This window comes from Sylvia atricapilla, chromosome 12 (genome assembly GCF_009819655.1).
Source record: "Sylvia atricapilla isolate bSylAtr1 chromosome 12, bSylAtr1.pri, whole genome shotgun sequence".
Classification (NCBI taxonomy): Eukaryota; Metazoa; Chordata; class Aves; order Passeriformes; family Sylviidae; genus Sylvia; species Sylvia atricapilla.
Window position 1 is genome coordinate 3,805,279 of NC_089151.1, and position 16,164 is coordinate 3,821,442.

The window sequence follows — 16,164 nt, forward strand, 5'->3', positions numbered from 1 at the left end:
TCTGGATTTACAGGCACCCGAGCCTGGGTGATAATTATGAATGAGGCTGTGGCAATGCTCCGTGTTGCCAGACAACCAATGAGGCTGCAAAGCAAAGCTCATTCACGGGCTGCAGGCTCCAGCAAGGAGCACGGAGGTGACTTTTACTTACAAAACAGGCACTCATTAATTTCGTGATCGAGGAAAGTGGCTGGAAGCACCTTTTCTCTCGCAGTAACCTCTGCTATGTTTTCTCCTCCTCCCTGTGTCTCCTGGCTGACAGATCCCTCTGCTCCGATGCCGCTCTGGATGTCCCGGTGAGAACTCTTAGAGATGCCTATTCTCTCCAGAGGCAGTGACCAAGACTATAGCAACATCAGCTACAACTCCTGCAATTCCTTGAGCCACTTCTTCCCCATCTGTGTGGAAACCCCTTCTGTCAAGGGCGTCCATTACCAGAGAGCCAGGAGGATTTACCACCCCGACCAAGTGTCTGCAGCCGATCTGAAGACACAGATCATGATCAACGTTGGAGGCATCAAATACCTGCTGCCTTGGAGCACTTTGGACGAGTTTCCCCTGACCAGGCTGAGCAAACTCAAGCTCTGCAGCAGCTACGAAGAAATCATCCAGTTGTGTGACGATTACGATGAGGACACCCACGAGTTCTTCTTCGACAGGAACCCCAACGCTTTCGGGATGATTGTCAGCTTCCTAGCAGCGGGCAAGCTGATGCTCTTGAGAGACATGTGTGCCTTGTCTTTCCAGGAGGAGCTGAGGTACTGGGGCATTGAGGAATCCAACCTGGAGAACTGCTGCTTTCGGAAGCTGTTCCAGAAGCTGCAGGAGCTGGCCGAGATCCGCAAGGAAGAGGAGCTCCGGAGGAGCAAAGAGGCTTCGTGTGTCTTGGATGAGAAGACCAGGTTTGGGCAGTTCATGAACAGACTCAGAGATATGGTGGAAAACCCCCAGTCAGGACTGCCAGGAAAAGTCTTTGCTTGTCTCTCCATCCTCTTTGTGGCCACCACAGCTATCAGCCTTTGTGTCAGCACAATGCCAGACTTGAGAGCTGAAGAAGACAGGGTAAGTCAGTCCTTCTTAGCTGGTCTAACCACAGAATTAATTCTGGCACAGTGTGGGACAGAAAACCCAGCAATGGCTCGAATTAGTTCTATCATTTTCAAGATATCATGTTGAGAATAATAGGAACAAGCATTGTGCTGATTTTTTAGCTAAAATACAAGAGCAGGTATTTCAGCTCCCCAATACAGGGCTGTTTTTCCTTCTTGAGGAGCAGCTCCCAGTGTAAGATTAACTTGTTAGCACTGAGACTCTCCAGCTGACATTGTGGAGTTTTCAAGATGCTTCACTCTCTAGTTACAGGCAACCTCTCCTTTGGACACACCAGCTGCAGAAATATTTTCCTCTGGCATCTTTACTTTTAAAACAGCTGGGTATCTTCCCTTGTGATAAAACTTTCAGGTGCTTGAAGGGGGAGAAATATTCATTGATTTTTATATCTTACATTTCTGTAGTTGCATAAAGATTGAAGGATGAGAGGCAGATGAAGTATTTTTGCACATACTGGTACTTAAAAGCTGTGCCTCCAAAAATCACAATTCCATGCTAAGAGAATTCTGTTCTTGCCCCAGATATATGAATATATTGTAGGAGCAATACCAAGCACTCTCTGAACTGCTAACTGCATTTAAACCCTTCTCAAAGAACTCATCCACATTAATTCAGGGCAAATAAATAAAGCCTGTATCACACATGAAGGATCTTCTCTATAGCATTGCTGTAAATATTTCAGCATTTAAAAGATTTATTTTTGTAATAATAGACCAGAGGAAAAGCAAGAATCCAAAGTTATTTCACATGTGGTAAAGTCCAAATTCATCAAATAACCTTGACTAATCTCTGTAATGAATCCTGCACTTCATTTGCAAATTGCCCTTCCAAAAGTGCTGAGGAAATCTGTGACAAATAAACCCCTTGCCCCAACCCCTGCTGTAAGACAAGATACTCCTCAGAGTGTCACATATTGATGAATAAAGTCATCTTTACATTTATAGCACAGCCTGGTGTGCACAAGACAAAGACCTGGATCTATTTTACTGCTCAAGCCATTGGTCAAAGCAGCCTTGTGGTTAAAATATATCCTGATATTTGATGTCCTGGAATAAAACTGAGGACTGCACATAGGGCTGAAATCTAAGATCATTCCCTGTTCCATTTTAACCCCTTGGATATTAACTTGCATTTGTTCAGGAAGGCTCCAACCTTTCAGGAATAAGCCTAGTCCTCTTGCAGCCTTCCTCAGCTATTACTTTTTTGGCTGAAAAAAGGAAAAAAAAAAAGCTATGTTCACAGGAAAAACTGTGAACACTGCTCCAATGCCTCTTCCAAGGAAGTGCTTTAAATATAGAACATCCTTCTTCCAGCTCGATGTACAAACATTACAAACTCTGCTCCAGCAAGTGCTTCCTACTAACTTTGCTAATGGAAGTGGCTCGCTGATTTTTATCTTCATTTCCCAAGCACTGCAGGAAAAGCTTCGATAAATAAACCCCGTGCAAAAGAACCAGCACATGAGCAGAGCTCTGCTGGATGTGAGGGGTTGTGTGTTTTAAAAATCATTTACTAAGTTAGAAAGAGAAGCATGCTGAGGGTTATAAGTGTGTCTGGGAGCTCCTGGACTTCCCATAAAACAAGGATGGCATTACTCCTTGGAGATTTGCATATGTACCACTACTTTAAAAACAAGCAAACTGCATTGGAACAAGCTCAAAAGATGGATTGTTGAAAGAGCAGGGGAGAGGATAAAGGATTAACTTGAGGAAAGCACCACATTTGTCCAAATATTTGGAAACATTCCATAATTTGCACTCACAGCCTAATGCATTTTGTCATTGTGCCCCAGAAGACAGAGGATTAAAAGTCCTGTCCTTTGAATTATGGGATGTTCTGTCACAGGAAACACAGGGGAATATATGAGCCAAAATACTCATGCCTTGTGGAAAAGCAGAGGATCTGAACTACTAACAAGCAGTTTTGGCATCCCTAAATTTCCATCCCTAAATCCTTAGCCTGCAACAACTAAGATTTCCTGACTGAGATCTCAAAAGAGATTTTAACTAGAGCTGGACAATTAACTCCAATGAAGTTAATTGACTAAAATTAGGATTTCTTGGCTGCAGCTGAGTCATACTTAGTAGAATCAACTCTCAGTCGATTTGTAGATTTGTAACTCAGAACAGTTCACTGATCTCAGAGAGTGATTCCAAGATGGGGCCACATTTGCCAGCACCTGAGACAGGCATGCAGGACCTGAAATTTTTGCTTTTTAGGCTGAACACAAAGATGATTCGCTATCTGTTTGCTCAGTGGCAGAAAACAGTCAAATTCCTTCACAAAGTTTCTGAACAATCTGAAATTCCACACCTGAACTCAAAGATGCCCTAATCGTGAGGTTTATTCAATTCTGAGTGAAACTTGGCAAAAGATCTGATGTAAACGTCCTTAAAATTATTGCAAGGATCCATTTTCCAACATCACCAACACTGGAAATTGAATTTATCCACATCACCCGTTCTGAAAAACAGACAAAAAAGGCTTTACCTCTGTACCACTCTAGGGTCCTGTTCCTCCTCCTCACAGCCACATAAAGAGAGTGAAAACTGGCTGGGCTCCAGCTCAAGAGGGATCAGATTCAAAAAAAAAAAAAAGAAAGTTAAAAAAAAAAAAAAAAAAAAAAAAAAGGAAAAATAATGCAAGGTGACTTCCACTTGACTCACTTGGCTCCGAGGCTGCTGATCCCACCCTGCAGGCACAGCAGATCCCTCGTCCTTTCGGCAGCTGCTGAGCCAGCTCTGCTCAGAAGGGAGGAAAAGCTGCCTGGGCAGGCAGGAGAGCAACCAGGAGTCCTCAGCATGCGAGGGGAAGTGAAAACTGCTCTGTCTCCGGGAGAGGGATGGCAGAGAGCCAGGAGAGAGCATCTGCATCAGGGAAACCCAGTCACCCTGGTAACCAGAGGGGAGGGATAGAGCCATGGCCAGGGCCAGCACAGGCATGGGAGGGGGAGCTTCCAGTCGGGAATGCAGCTGAAAGCAGAATTAAGGGAGGAGTTGTTATAAAGCCACACCATCCACACACTCCAGAATATGTCAAATGGCTTTTAGGAACCTCCTCATGAAAGAAAAAAAAGAAACAAACAACCCCATGAAGATTTGTCAAACATTTCTGTAAGGTTCTATTATATGTGCACACGCTGTGAATCCCAACCCAGGGAGAACAGCCCCAGGTGAAGGGTGAGCAAAAAGTTCAGCAAAAATGTGGAGGAGCAAAAAGTTCAGCAAAATATGGAGTAGCAAAAGAACAGCTCCAGTCAGCTCAAGTTTGAGTCTGACCATAAAATAAATATACAAAAGGTTTTATTATTTATGAGGCTAAGGCAAGAGTGGCAAGGTTATGTTTTTTAGGAATAAAACAACAGAATGATCACATTCTCCAGGGGAAAATACATCCTTGTGTATATCCTTGTATGTATCCTAATAATACACCCTTGGCCATGATATTTGCTTTATGGAGCTCAAACTGTCTTTGGTAAAAAAGCAGATTTAATGTCATCAACGTGTAGTAATCAAGGCACGTAGAGATAGGGAAAAAAAAGAGCATTTTTAGAGGTGAGGAAATCAGTTATTGATCTGAACAGGCAGCTTGAGAGAGCTGCAAATCTGAACTGGAGATCAAGCACACAGGATAGGCAAGGTGAAGTGACAAAATCCACCAGTATCACCCTCAAATGAAGAAATCCAGATCATCCCACAAGAGACAGGGCAGAAATCCCATCAAAGCCCCCTGAAAGTCCCAATCCCACAAGAGAGTTACAATCAGGATCTAAGAGGGGTCACTGAAACAGTCACTGCTCAGCACATCCAACCCAAGGGAAAAAAATCCCCATAATTACACCAGAAAGTTGTGGGATAAAACACTGCAGAAGGGCCTGGAGAGGGAGGACACTTTGAGGTACTCTTGGGACTTGCCTTAGGATGAGATATTTCATTTAATGAGTCCCTAAAATTGGCATCCTCTAGAGAAATGACTCAGCAGAGAGGCTGCAGCGAGGTCTGTGCTTCAGGAAGGCAGCAAATTAAGGTCAGGGGGAAGAAAACCCCCAGGTATTTCCATTCCCTGACCTTGTTACTACTAATTTTTGTGTTTGCTCTCAGCTGACCTTGAGAAGCTTGGGATTGCTTTAGGTATTTTATAGGACCTAATGAAACAAAATCATCATAAGCTGCAGCCACTGTTCTTACATGGGAAGGTTTTATCCTGAAACACAGAATATTCCTTTTTTTTTAAAGCTTCTTTTCCTGGGATCACTTGATTATGTGAAAATCAAGTTCCTTTTAAAAGAGTGAGTTTCTAGTCTCTGGTTGCATTTAGAATCCAGAAAACATGAACAGATGAGGAGAATCCAGTACTTAAGATATTGAACCACTTCTAATTTTTTTCTTTTTATTCTACATTAATATTCTGGAGGCCCTGATTAGTTTTTTAATGCTTTACTTGCTGAAGTTTTCTCTATGATACTAAAGAATATTTGGCTTGCACACTGGAGGAAACTGCCTAGAAACAGGTTTTCTTTAAAGCTAGAATTTTACTTTACAGGGGGAAAAAAACCTATTTATTTGCCTTACTGTGAAGAGAAAGAAAATGTAATGCTCATTTAAAGTGTAAGACTATAAAGGCATCTCCATCTATCTATACCTATCTATCTACACACCTATCTATAAATATACTGCTCTATACATATGACTTGAAATTACTTGGAACAAAATAAAGCTGGATGTGCTTTGGCTTTATTGCATCTGCTCAAAGCACTTTATTCTGGGCTTTTATCAGGTCACTTTCTGCAGACAATCCCACTCTTAAATTGTCCAAGCATCCAGTGCAATTCTGATTTTTTTTCTGACCATTTTGTTCAGCAAGGAAAGTAGGAAAATGGGAATTATGGTGCTTCAGTGGAGCACCACAGACCTCCTGGTCTAGCTGTACTCAGCACAGCAGAACCCAGCTAATTTGTGTGCTTCGTGGTCTGAGTTAGATAAATCAATAGTGATTGGAGAAAGGTTTAATAACAAGGTACTAAACAACAGAAATCAGAATATTCAATCCTGGGACTTTGATGTATATTTGTAAATCATTGCTTTGTGTGATCTGCCTTTTTTTTTTTTTTTTTTTTTTTTTTTGGTCAGAAACACTGGGAACTCTGACCCTGGAAATGCACCATTATGTTAAGACCCTGATTTCAGAGTTCCACATTATCAGCGACCATTTCCCAGGCAATCACACCCAATAATTGCATAATTCAGCACTGAGTCTGTTATGCACAGCCCTGATAAAGTTCACATCCCTTCAGCCCTGCTCTCCAGGGCACAGCCAAAAGGGCACTGCAGGGGTGGGCACTGCCAACCATCTGTGTCCCCACACAGGATGAGTGTCTGCACACCCCTGACCCTCCAGGGGGGAATTCACCCTGCCTGGCTTCCCAAAGCTGCTGTCCAGTGCTCAGAAAGCACAGTTAGACATAATTATTAGTTTGCCTGATGTTCATCCCCTTTTGGCTGTGTCCCAGCAGGGGGACAAAGCTCCCGGCTTTGCACGCCATCCTGGGGGGGGGCACCCAGCTGTTCCAGCTGTTCCAGCTGTTCTGCACTGGGCAGGGCACCAACAGCTGTGCAGTGGGCCAGCACATGTGGTCCTCACTGGGAATCAGGATTTCCTTCTCCTCTTGCTGCTTTCAGGGTTTGTAATAGTTACAAAAACCTGTTCCCTCACCTGACTCTCCTCAAGGAGTTCAGGTCAATGCTTAATTAAATGCTTTCTTTGGGGAGATGGGTTCCTTGTGTGTTGGTTCCCTTTCATGGAGGCATTCCATCTCTGGAAAACTCTGCTTGAAGCTAATTTATCCTCCAAGTTCCTTCCCACAGTCTCAGCACCTCTCATTAGCACCAGGATCTTCCCTTAAAAACAGATTCAGCCACACTTGGGAGCCCCTGTACTCCAGAGTTACACTAAGAAGGAATTTCTGCTCCGAAGAATTTACAGTGCAGTGAGAAAAGGAACGAAGAAACAGTAACAGGCAAAATGTACCAATCAGCAGCAAAACTGTCAGCTGAAGGTTATCCTCCCAAGTCCAGATAAATTCCTTGTCATTTTGGCTAGACTGCTCTTCACAGTTACAAAATTGTCTGTTAGAGTCCTTACTAGAAAAGCAAGAAAAAAAGTTTACTCTTTCAAATCTTTCTGCTAAGACCAACACTTTGGAGTCACCAACTGGTTTAAATCAAACTAAGATTCTTCAGACTGACACTCACTGTGTTTGCAGACTAAGGACCCAAGTTTAAAAGTTAATTGTAACATTTTATTTTAGGTGCACTTCTGCACCAGAGGGGATAATAATTTGTTGGACACAGAGCATTAGTTTTTTTTTTTTTTTTCCTCTGCTCTTTCTAATGTCCACATTAATACAATACCAATATTAGTTTAGTTTCCTCAAATGTTGTAGTTGTAGTAATTGTTTTCCTAAGTCCAGGCTTCTTTCCCATCAGGCAGAACAAGTGGGAACTCGTTGTGTTCTCAGAATACACAGCACTGCTTTAACCAGCTCATCATTCCTTAAACCAGGTGAGAGTCTCTTTCTCAGCAGCCTGTAACCTTCTGATTTTATTGCATCGGGCTGAAAGCATAAATCCAAGCCCTGATGTGATCCATAACACAGGGTTTTCAAGCTCTCCCTTCCCCATCATTTGATTCAGCAGAGCGAGGTTTAATTATTCAAATACCAGCGTCAATGCGGCCGCAGTGATTCAGCAGTACCTGCAGCACTGCAGCTGGATCCCTGGTATGCAGGGTTGGCACCACGTTTCCTAACCAAGCCATCACCTCGCAGCCAAAAGGGATTTCTGCCCTGTGTCTGTCCTTTTCCTGCCGCCAAAGGGATAAGAACAGCCTGGAGCCAGCTGGGCACCTCAGATCCCTACACCCAGGTCCTGCTCTGCCTCTGCTCCTTCCTAACCCTTCTCGAGATTTGCAGCCTCCTCTGTATTTCCCAGTGCCTTGGATCTGTGGGCAGCCAAGGGCAAGAAACAAAGGTCATTTTTTCACCATCTCATTAGTTTGTGTTTTTCCACACGAAGGGAATTGCTCAGGGATTAGCTCTAGACCAGGATGCACTGCCCAGGTATGAACTGAGAAGTGCAAAAGGCTAGAAAACATCCTCCCCACCCAGGAAAAGGATACTTTGGGCATAGAGAGGGAAATTCCTGCCAGTTTTACATCCAAATCCTGCACCTAGAGGGCTGGCTGATTTTGGCCAAAGGGCCAGGCTGCAGCAAGAGCAGTCCTGCCGGGATAAGTGCTGGACAGCACAAGCTGGCAGAAGGCAGGTCGGGAGCCACAGGACAGGCTGATGCCATCTGCTGCCACTCCCGTGGACACTGGCCTCTGTCCACAGAGCAGTGTGTGCATCACAGCAAGGATCTGAGCAGCAGCCCGGCCCTGCCAAACGAAACCTGCCCCTGCCAGGATAAATCGAGCAGATGTGAACCGTGACCTTGCAGCAGCCATGGAGGCAGGCACAGCCCTGGTGTGAGCAGTGACATCCTGGCAGCCTGTCCTTCCTCTGCAGAGGGATGAGATGGTGCAGCTCCTGTGTGCAGGGAAACTCCTCTAGGACTCCAACAGGATGGAGCATGTGTTCTCTGAGCTCTGCCCTGCCTGCTTCTGGCTCTGTTAGGTGTGGGTCACAGCTCCAGGACAGCCTTTCCTCGAGCACTGCTGCAGCTCAGACAGAGCTGGCTGAGAGCAGGGCTCAGATCCCTCCAGCCCATTGCTCATTTGTTTGATGATGATGAGCCAGCTGGTCCCCACCAACATGCCCTGGGAATAACAGTGTTTGCATGTTGGAATTCTGGAAACTTGGATTTGGGGATTTTAGTGTACAGTAATACAAGTGAGTCAAGATGGAGGATTTGGGGTGTTGTCTTTGTCCTTCTTCTTCACCTCCTCCTTCCTTGTTCTTCATGGGGTTTTTTTGTTTTGTTTTTTTTTTTTTTTTTTTGTCATTGGGTGAAAAGGTCCTCATTGCAGGCCTTGGGTGGTCAGAAATATGAATAATAGAGGTGTCACCTTGGTATTGGATGATTAGTGCTTAAATAACCTTGGAAAGAGTTAGAAGTTCTCCATTTTACCTTTTTTCTCTAACTTGCTAGTTGGAGCTCACTCCTTGTGAGTCTGTAAATAGATAAGACACAATAAACATCCAAGTCCAAACTCGAAATCTACATTTCCTGTGTATTATTCATCCTGACCTTGGCAGAGAAAAAGAAGCCAGAACCTTTCACATCTGCATTCAGGGGTTCTGTCATGGCTCCTAGCTGGGTTCAAGGACTTTTATCAGCTTGGCTTCATAAATAACACGAGATTCCTTGCTCACAAGTGTGCTGTGTAAGCAATATACATACCTCGTGCTGAGGGATGCATTGATTTCCACTCTAAAGCTCTCGAAATATGACATGATTATGAAATAATCCAGACACTGATCAAGCTGTGCTTATTAGCAAAGTGTTCTACAAGCACTGGAGGAATTTTTTGCTATTTAACTTGGGAATAGATCATTTGACACAAGAAACATTTGGAACCGCTGACACCATCCTGAGCAACGTTCCCTGGAAAGAACAGGAAGGAGATCATGGGAAATGTTGTAGTTTTGATTGTTTTACCTCCCAGGCTCCACCCTGTTTTATAGATTGTGGGAAATCCCGAATTACCCACCACAGAAAACAGGCTCAGATTGCTGCCAATAAACTTCCACTTAGAGTCAAACACACCCAGGGCAGACAGTTGGTACCTCTCCAGTTTTATCCTCTCACAGCTGCAGACTGCACTCCCAACATAATGGGAACAGGATTTCTTACCTCATTGCACTTCAGATGAGGAGGGACTAGAGGGTAAATACCCACTGCAGAAGGTATTGGGGTAAATCTCTGGCGGTAGCAAACTCACTGATAGGTCAGGTAATGGTTCAGAACAAGTTTTCCAAAGCATATTTTAATTGTCAGTTGTCTGAGAGTGCAGACAGGTGGGACACAAGCGATCAGCACAGAGCAGACCCTGAAGGTATAAGAGCAGGTCTTTGGTGTTGTCATTCAGTTATTCAATAACAATAAAGTTTTTCCTTGTCTAGAACACATTAAAAAAGCGAGCAGCATGTGGGAACCAGCATGAATAGATGAGAGATGTATCTTCAGGGGAAATTCTGATTCAGTCTCCCTGGGCACAACCAAAATCATTGGTGCATGTGAAGATATTATTTTCACTGGATGAGATTTATACCTGTTGTAAGTTAGGCTAGTGCTGCATAACTCTGGGATCTGATTTTGTTTGTTATCCTAGATGTCATTACACTTTAATTAATGTTTCCTGGCAAACTAAGAGGCCGGGTAATTAATCTCTCTTTATCTTGTGAGTGGCACATATCTCAAGCACATTTAGCTGGAATTCACAATTAGTGAATAAGTTTCTTTTTTGCTGCCCCATCCCTGGAAGTATCCAAGGGCAGGCTGGACAGGGCTTGGAGCAACCTGGTCTTTAAGGCCCCTTCTACCCAAACCATTCTGGGATTCTGTGAGTGGAAAACAGAAGCCAGGAGAGTTCCCTTGGGAACTGCTTTCCTCTGGTTGTTGAAGGAACTGGGTTAACTGGACTCAGTACTGCTGTTCTTCTATTTTATTATGAATCTACTTTTTTTTTTCTTTTTTTTTTTTACCCTTTTAAAGAGAATTTAACAGAAATACCCTAAAATGAGTAATCTCACCATAACACCATAAACTCCAGCACATCAAAGAACATGGAAAATAAAGCACTCTCTTATACAACAGAGGGGGATAGTCAAAAGGAAGCTTGATTTAATTTTTTTTTTTTTTTTACTATCTCTGGTGGTAGAGGAGTTTGAAACAACTCCTCTGCTCCTTTGAGGTAGTTTATAAATCTAAGAAACCACTCAATATTTCAGGCACCGGGCTCAGTATATATCTTTTTACACACAAAATATTGTTTCATTCATTGCTGAGCCAAATGCTCATTTCATGCAGAAGATCAATACCAGGCACTCATTTTATTACATTTATATCATAGGTTGTAGAATTTCTGCTGGAGGCAAGTTCCATAAATCCTGATAAATTCTTGCATTGTTGAGAAGTAAAACTGCAGGATGAATAAAGTATAAAGAGTTACATACTCACTGCTGGGCCTGTCATAACTGTTCTCCCATCAAAGTCAGAGACAGGTTGAGTGCAGATTGATGTCAGATGGTTTTCCTGAAAAAGCCCTCCCAAAATCTGCTGTGGTCAGTTATAAATAAAACCTCACCTTCCCCTCTTGCTCACAGTCAGCACCACACCAGCTTGGAGCTTTTAGAGCTCCCACTCCACCATGAGCAGGACTGCAGCAGGAGGAGAAAGAGCTCAGTGAAGATTTGACTCAAAGATCTGGAAATAAAACCCCAGAATTTTTCTCCATTTAATGGTGAGGTCAAGGGAGGGAGTTTGTTGTGGTTTGTGTTGGCAGGTGCTGAACACCAGAATATCCAAATGTGTCTGGTTTGTTCAGAAAGAGGAATTGTACAGAAGTTGTTGTGGCACAGAGGTTTCTTTTTTTGGACATTTGGAAAAAAAAAAAAAAAAAAAAAAAAAAAAAAAAAAAAAAGCCTTTCATGGATCAGGGTATTTGAGCCATACTGAAAGTAACTAATGGGAAATGGGAATGGGGTGGCAAAAAAATTTGGAATCTCCTACTGACTCAGAGGCATCAGTATTTTGGTGAGAGCAGAGATTTGAAGTCAGAGTGTTCTGCCTGTTCTTTGGACAACACTTCTGAGAGCAACATAAAAGAGTGAGGTGTGAAAATGCTCAAAACTACTGGGAGAAACAAAAAATGGCTTTGGTGCTTGATATTTCCTTCCCCCCTTATTTCAGTATTTGCTGCTTTTGAGCAGGATATTCAAAAGGATGAAGAATGTTTGAAGAGACTGACATTAGGGAGGGATATTCTGTATAAATCAAGTCAGGTGCATTCCATAATATATACAAGTGTTCCTAATATATAAAACATCCACATACAAACTCTTGGGATGAAATCCATCTCCCAGTGTGAAGTCAGTGAGCATGTTCTCATTATGCTGACAGCATAAATTGCCTTCACTAAGTAAATATAAATTTCCATAGGGAATACTGAGGTCACTGAGGGTGGCAGGAATTAAAAATCTCCCAAACAGTCACTACACTTCAACACCTTGACATTTCACGCTCAATTCAAAGGACACCCTAAATCTTAATGGTTAAACCTTCCAGCAAACAAAATTTCTTTTCTTCTATTTTCTAAGGAAAGAATAGGGAAAACCCCATGATGATCTGAGAGCCATGTCACCTGCAAATGTCTAAAGGCAAATAAATAACAGATGTACTGGGAATTCAGCCCAGCTAACAAAAAAATTTGAATAAACCTTGATGGGAGCAATGAATAATTCAGAGGCCAGATCACTGGAGTGACCAGAGGCAGGTCTGTGCAGAGTCCGGGCTGCACTGTACAAATAATTCAGGGCTCAGAAAGAGTGAGCACTGCATCACACAACTGCTGATTGCAGGCAATCTCATCAAGCCCAGTCAGCAGCTCTGCAGACATCAGTGCACCCCAGCCCTGACTGCAAATGGAGCCACAGCCTGACCCTGCATGCACAGCCCTGGCAGGGCCAAGCCTTCATTAGCTTTTGTGGTGTTTCATTTTAGGGGTAAAATAGGGACTTGGCAGCTTACTGTGCACAAAGGGAAAAGTCCCAAATGGTGCTACAGAGCTAAATTGATCTGAGGGTTGGGCAAGGTAAAACATGCTCCTGAGGGGGAACCTCTGCTGGCCAGTTCTATAACACAAAAAGACTTCTTACTCCCAAGTGCAACAAAAAGTGGGAATTATTCAGGACTTACAGCCTGCATGCCAGGACTTTATACACAGATGGGGTTCATTCAAGCAGGCTGGAAGAAGCAACATGGTAAAACGAGGCAGGTGGGTAGATCTGTTTGTTCAGCTGTTTCATGTGCTCAGTATTCTCTGTACACAACTGAAGGACAGCTGCCACACTACCTGTGAGCTGGGCTTTGTTTATCTCTGTACCAGTGACTCAGGCAGATCCATATTGCTTCTCCCTCAGTGTTTTTTGGATGCTGGTTCACAGACTGTTCTTTTGTTTATTTCCCCCTCTGCTTTCGTGCCAGGGTGAGTGTTCCCAGAAGTGCTATTACATCTTCGTCATCGAGACCATCTGCGTGGCTTGGTTCTCCCTGGAGTTCTGCCTCCGCTTCATCCAGGCCAGGAGCAAGTGTCAGTTCTTCAAAGGCCCCCTGAACATCATTGACTTCTTGGCCATCTCCCCTTACTACGCCTCCCTCATCTTCTCCGAGGACGACCCCGGCGAGGAGGAGGACAGGCCGAGCAGCAACACGTACCTGGAGAAGGTGGGCCTGGTGCTGCGGGTTCTACGTGCCTTGAGGATCCTGTACGTCATGCGCCTTGCCCGGCACTCCCTGGGGCTGCAGACCCTGGGGCTCACCGTGCGCAAGTGCACGCGGGAGTTCGGCCTCCTGCTGCTCTTCTTGTGTGTGGCCGTCACCCTCTTCTCCCCCCTGGTGTACCTGGCGGAGAACGAGTCCGGCAGGGTGCTGGAATTCACCAGCATCCCCGCCTCCTACTGGTGGGCCATCATCTCCATGACCACCGTGGGCTATGGGGACATGGTGCCCCGCAGCGTGCCGGGACAGATGGTGGCCCTCAGCAGCATCCTCAGCGGCATCCTCATCATGTCCTTCCCCGCCACCTCCATATTCCACACCTTCTCCCACTCCTACTCCCAGCTGCGCAAGGAGCACGAGCGGCTGCAGTCGCGGCTGAGCCAGGCCAGGAACGCCAACCGCTCCGGGGAGAGTGACACCTTCAACGAGACTGACAGCCTGGGCCTGGAGGGACAGGGCTCCCCCATCAAATTCATCTACACGGGGAACTGAGAGTGGAGCACTCCTCAAACACACGGAACTGAGCCTGGTGTGTCCCATCAAATACATCTACACTGGGAACTGAGAGTGGAGTTCCCATCAAATACATCTACACAGGGAACTAGGAATAGAGTTCCCATCAAATACATCCACACAGGGAACTGAGAGTGGAGCACTGCTCAAACACAGGGAACTGAGCTTGGTGTGTCCCATCAAATGCATCCATACAGGGATCTGAGGGTGGTGTGTCCCATCAAATACACCTACACAGGGAACTGAGCCTGGTGTGTCCCATCAAATACATCTGTACAGGGATCTGAGGGTGGTGTGTCCCATCAAATACATCTAAACAGGGAACTAGGAATGGAGTTCCCATCAAATACATCCATACAGGGAACTGAGAGTGGAGCACTCCTCAAACACAGGGAACTGAGCTTGGTGTCCCCATCAAATATATCCATATAGGAAACTGAGAGTGGTGTGTCCCATCAAATACATCTACACAGGGAACTGAGCCTGGCCTGGGGAGTTCCCAAAAGCACCGACAGAAATGTGCACATGTGTGTGTCAGCAAAATACACAAAGCAAAGTAACAGGACAGGTTACAGTGCTACCCTCTCTCCTGGCTTAGGTATAAGCAGCAGCCAACCCAGCAGAGCCAGCTCCAAAAAATCCCCATGGAGCTGGAGGTTGGGAGAACGTAAAAAAGTCAGAGTTTATTCAGTGAAAAATGCTCATCCTTCTCTATGGCTACTAAGAATAAACTTTGTCTCTACCACTCATGCATCTTGCTGAATACCTGACACGGAATGAGTAACAAACAAACCAGCTTCTCTTGGCACAAGCACTTGTTATTTTATTTGCCTTTGAGTTTCCAGTGTTCTTGCAATGAATATCCTCAGCCAGGCATTAGGACACATTCTTTCAGGGCTACACACCGGTGTGGTTATCCACAGCTCATCCACCAGGCACACAGATACAAAACCAAATTCTGTATTTAAAGCCAGTAACAAGCTTAAAACAAAACCGCTGTGTGTGACAGCTTTCAAAGTTTGCCTGTAGCCAGACGATCAATCTGCACCTAACAAATTGCACTGCTTTGTATAAAACACATACTGCTTGCAAGAGCATTTGCTTGAAATGCAGTTGTGGTCTGCACACTGTAAACACATCATACTAGACAGCAAAATCTTCAAACTTCTTTTTCATATAACTATTTAAAATAAAAATGAGGAATAAAACAAGCTCAAGCTTGCTGACCATATCAAAAAGCCTTGGTGTTATATTTTTTGTAATTTTTTGTTGAATGGTGATGGTTTCTCTGGAAGAAAGATGAAAAAACCCGACTCCTTGAAAATGTGATGATAGTTCAGAAGTATCCAAAGGTATAAAGAGTAAAGAATGAGGGGAATGAGTGCCAGAGAGGCAGTGGGTGTGATTTCCTGATGGAAGTGGAAGATCCCCATGTACAGAAGAAAGCTTTGCAGAGGTTAGCAATGCTCCTTGGAGGAGAGACTGGATGGTTTTGTTTAACCCTTTAGGTGGTGTGGATGTGATCAGTGAACTCCACACAGGTCACAAGGGCCAGGTGTGCACACACACCTGTGTGTTCAGGCACAGTGTGAGAATGCCCACCGGGCTCAGACATGCTGAATTTTGGGTTTGTATTTAAACACTGAGATTAATCAAGGCCTAAATCAGTTTTTAATCAGATTTTCAGCTTTCATTACTCCATTTCTTAAACCTTGCCAAGGTCCCCATGTCCCTGTGATGGGGCAAAGCTCAGTGAATGACCATTGACCAGGGCACCCCTCCTGCCCACTGGGAGCAGGGGACATTGCCACTGGGGACACTTCCAGGCACTGCCCCATCTCCCACCTGCACACCCAAACCCATCACCTGCAGAGTTCTGCAGCTCCTGCAGGATCTGGGAGCCTTGGTGCTGAGCTGCTCCCCTCCCTGCTGCACAGCTGAAGTAGACAAAAGCACAGTTGTTGGCAAAACTGGGATGACGTGACTGGAATTAATCTCTTGGGCTTATCTTGCTACTGACCTTATGATTCCATCCAGAGAAACT

General features: G+C 44.5%; 1 protein-coding gene across 1 annotated transcript; it reads left to right on the forward strand.

Annotated features, from left to right (window-relative positions):
- The first annotated feature begins 291 nt into the window (after positions 1 to 291).
- On the forward strand, positions 292 to 14,231 carry KCNG4 (potassium voltage-gated channel modifier subfamily G member 4). The gene is made up of 2 exons (XM_066327528.1): positions 292 to 1,062; positions 13,314 to 14,231. Exons 1-2 carry the CDS (start codon positions 313 to 315, stop codon positions 14,097 to 14,099), a joined length of 1,536 nt encoding a protein of 511 aa, XP_066183625.1. The 5' UTR covers positions 292 to 312; the 3' UTR covers positions 14,100 to 14,231.
- The last annotated feature ends 1,933 nt before the right edge of the window (positions 14,232 to 16,164 follow it).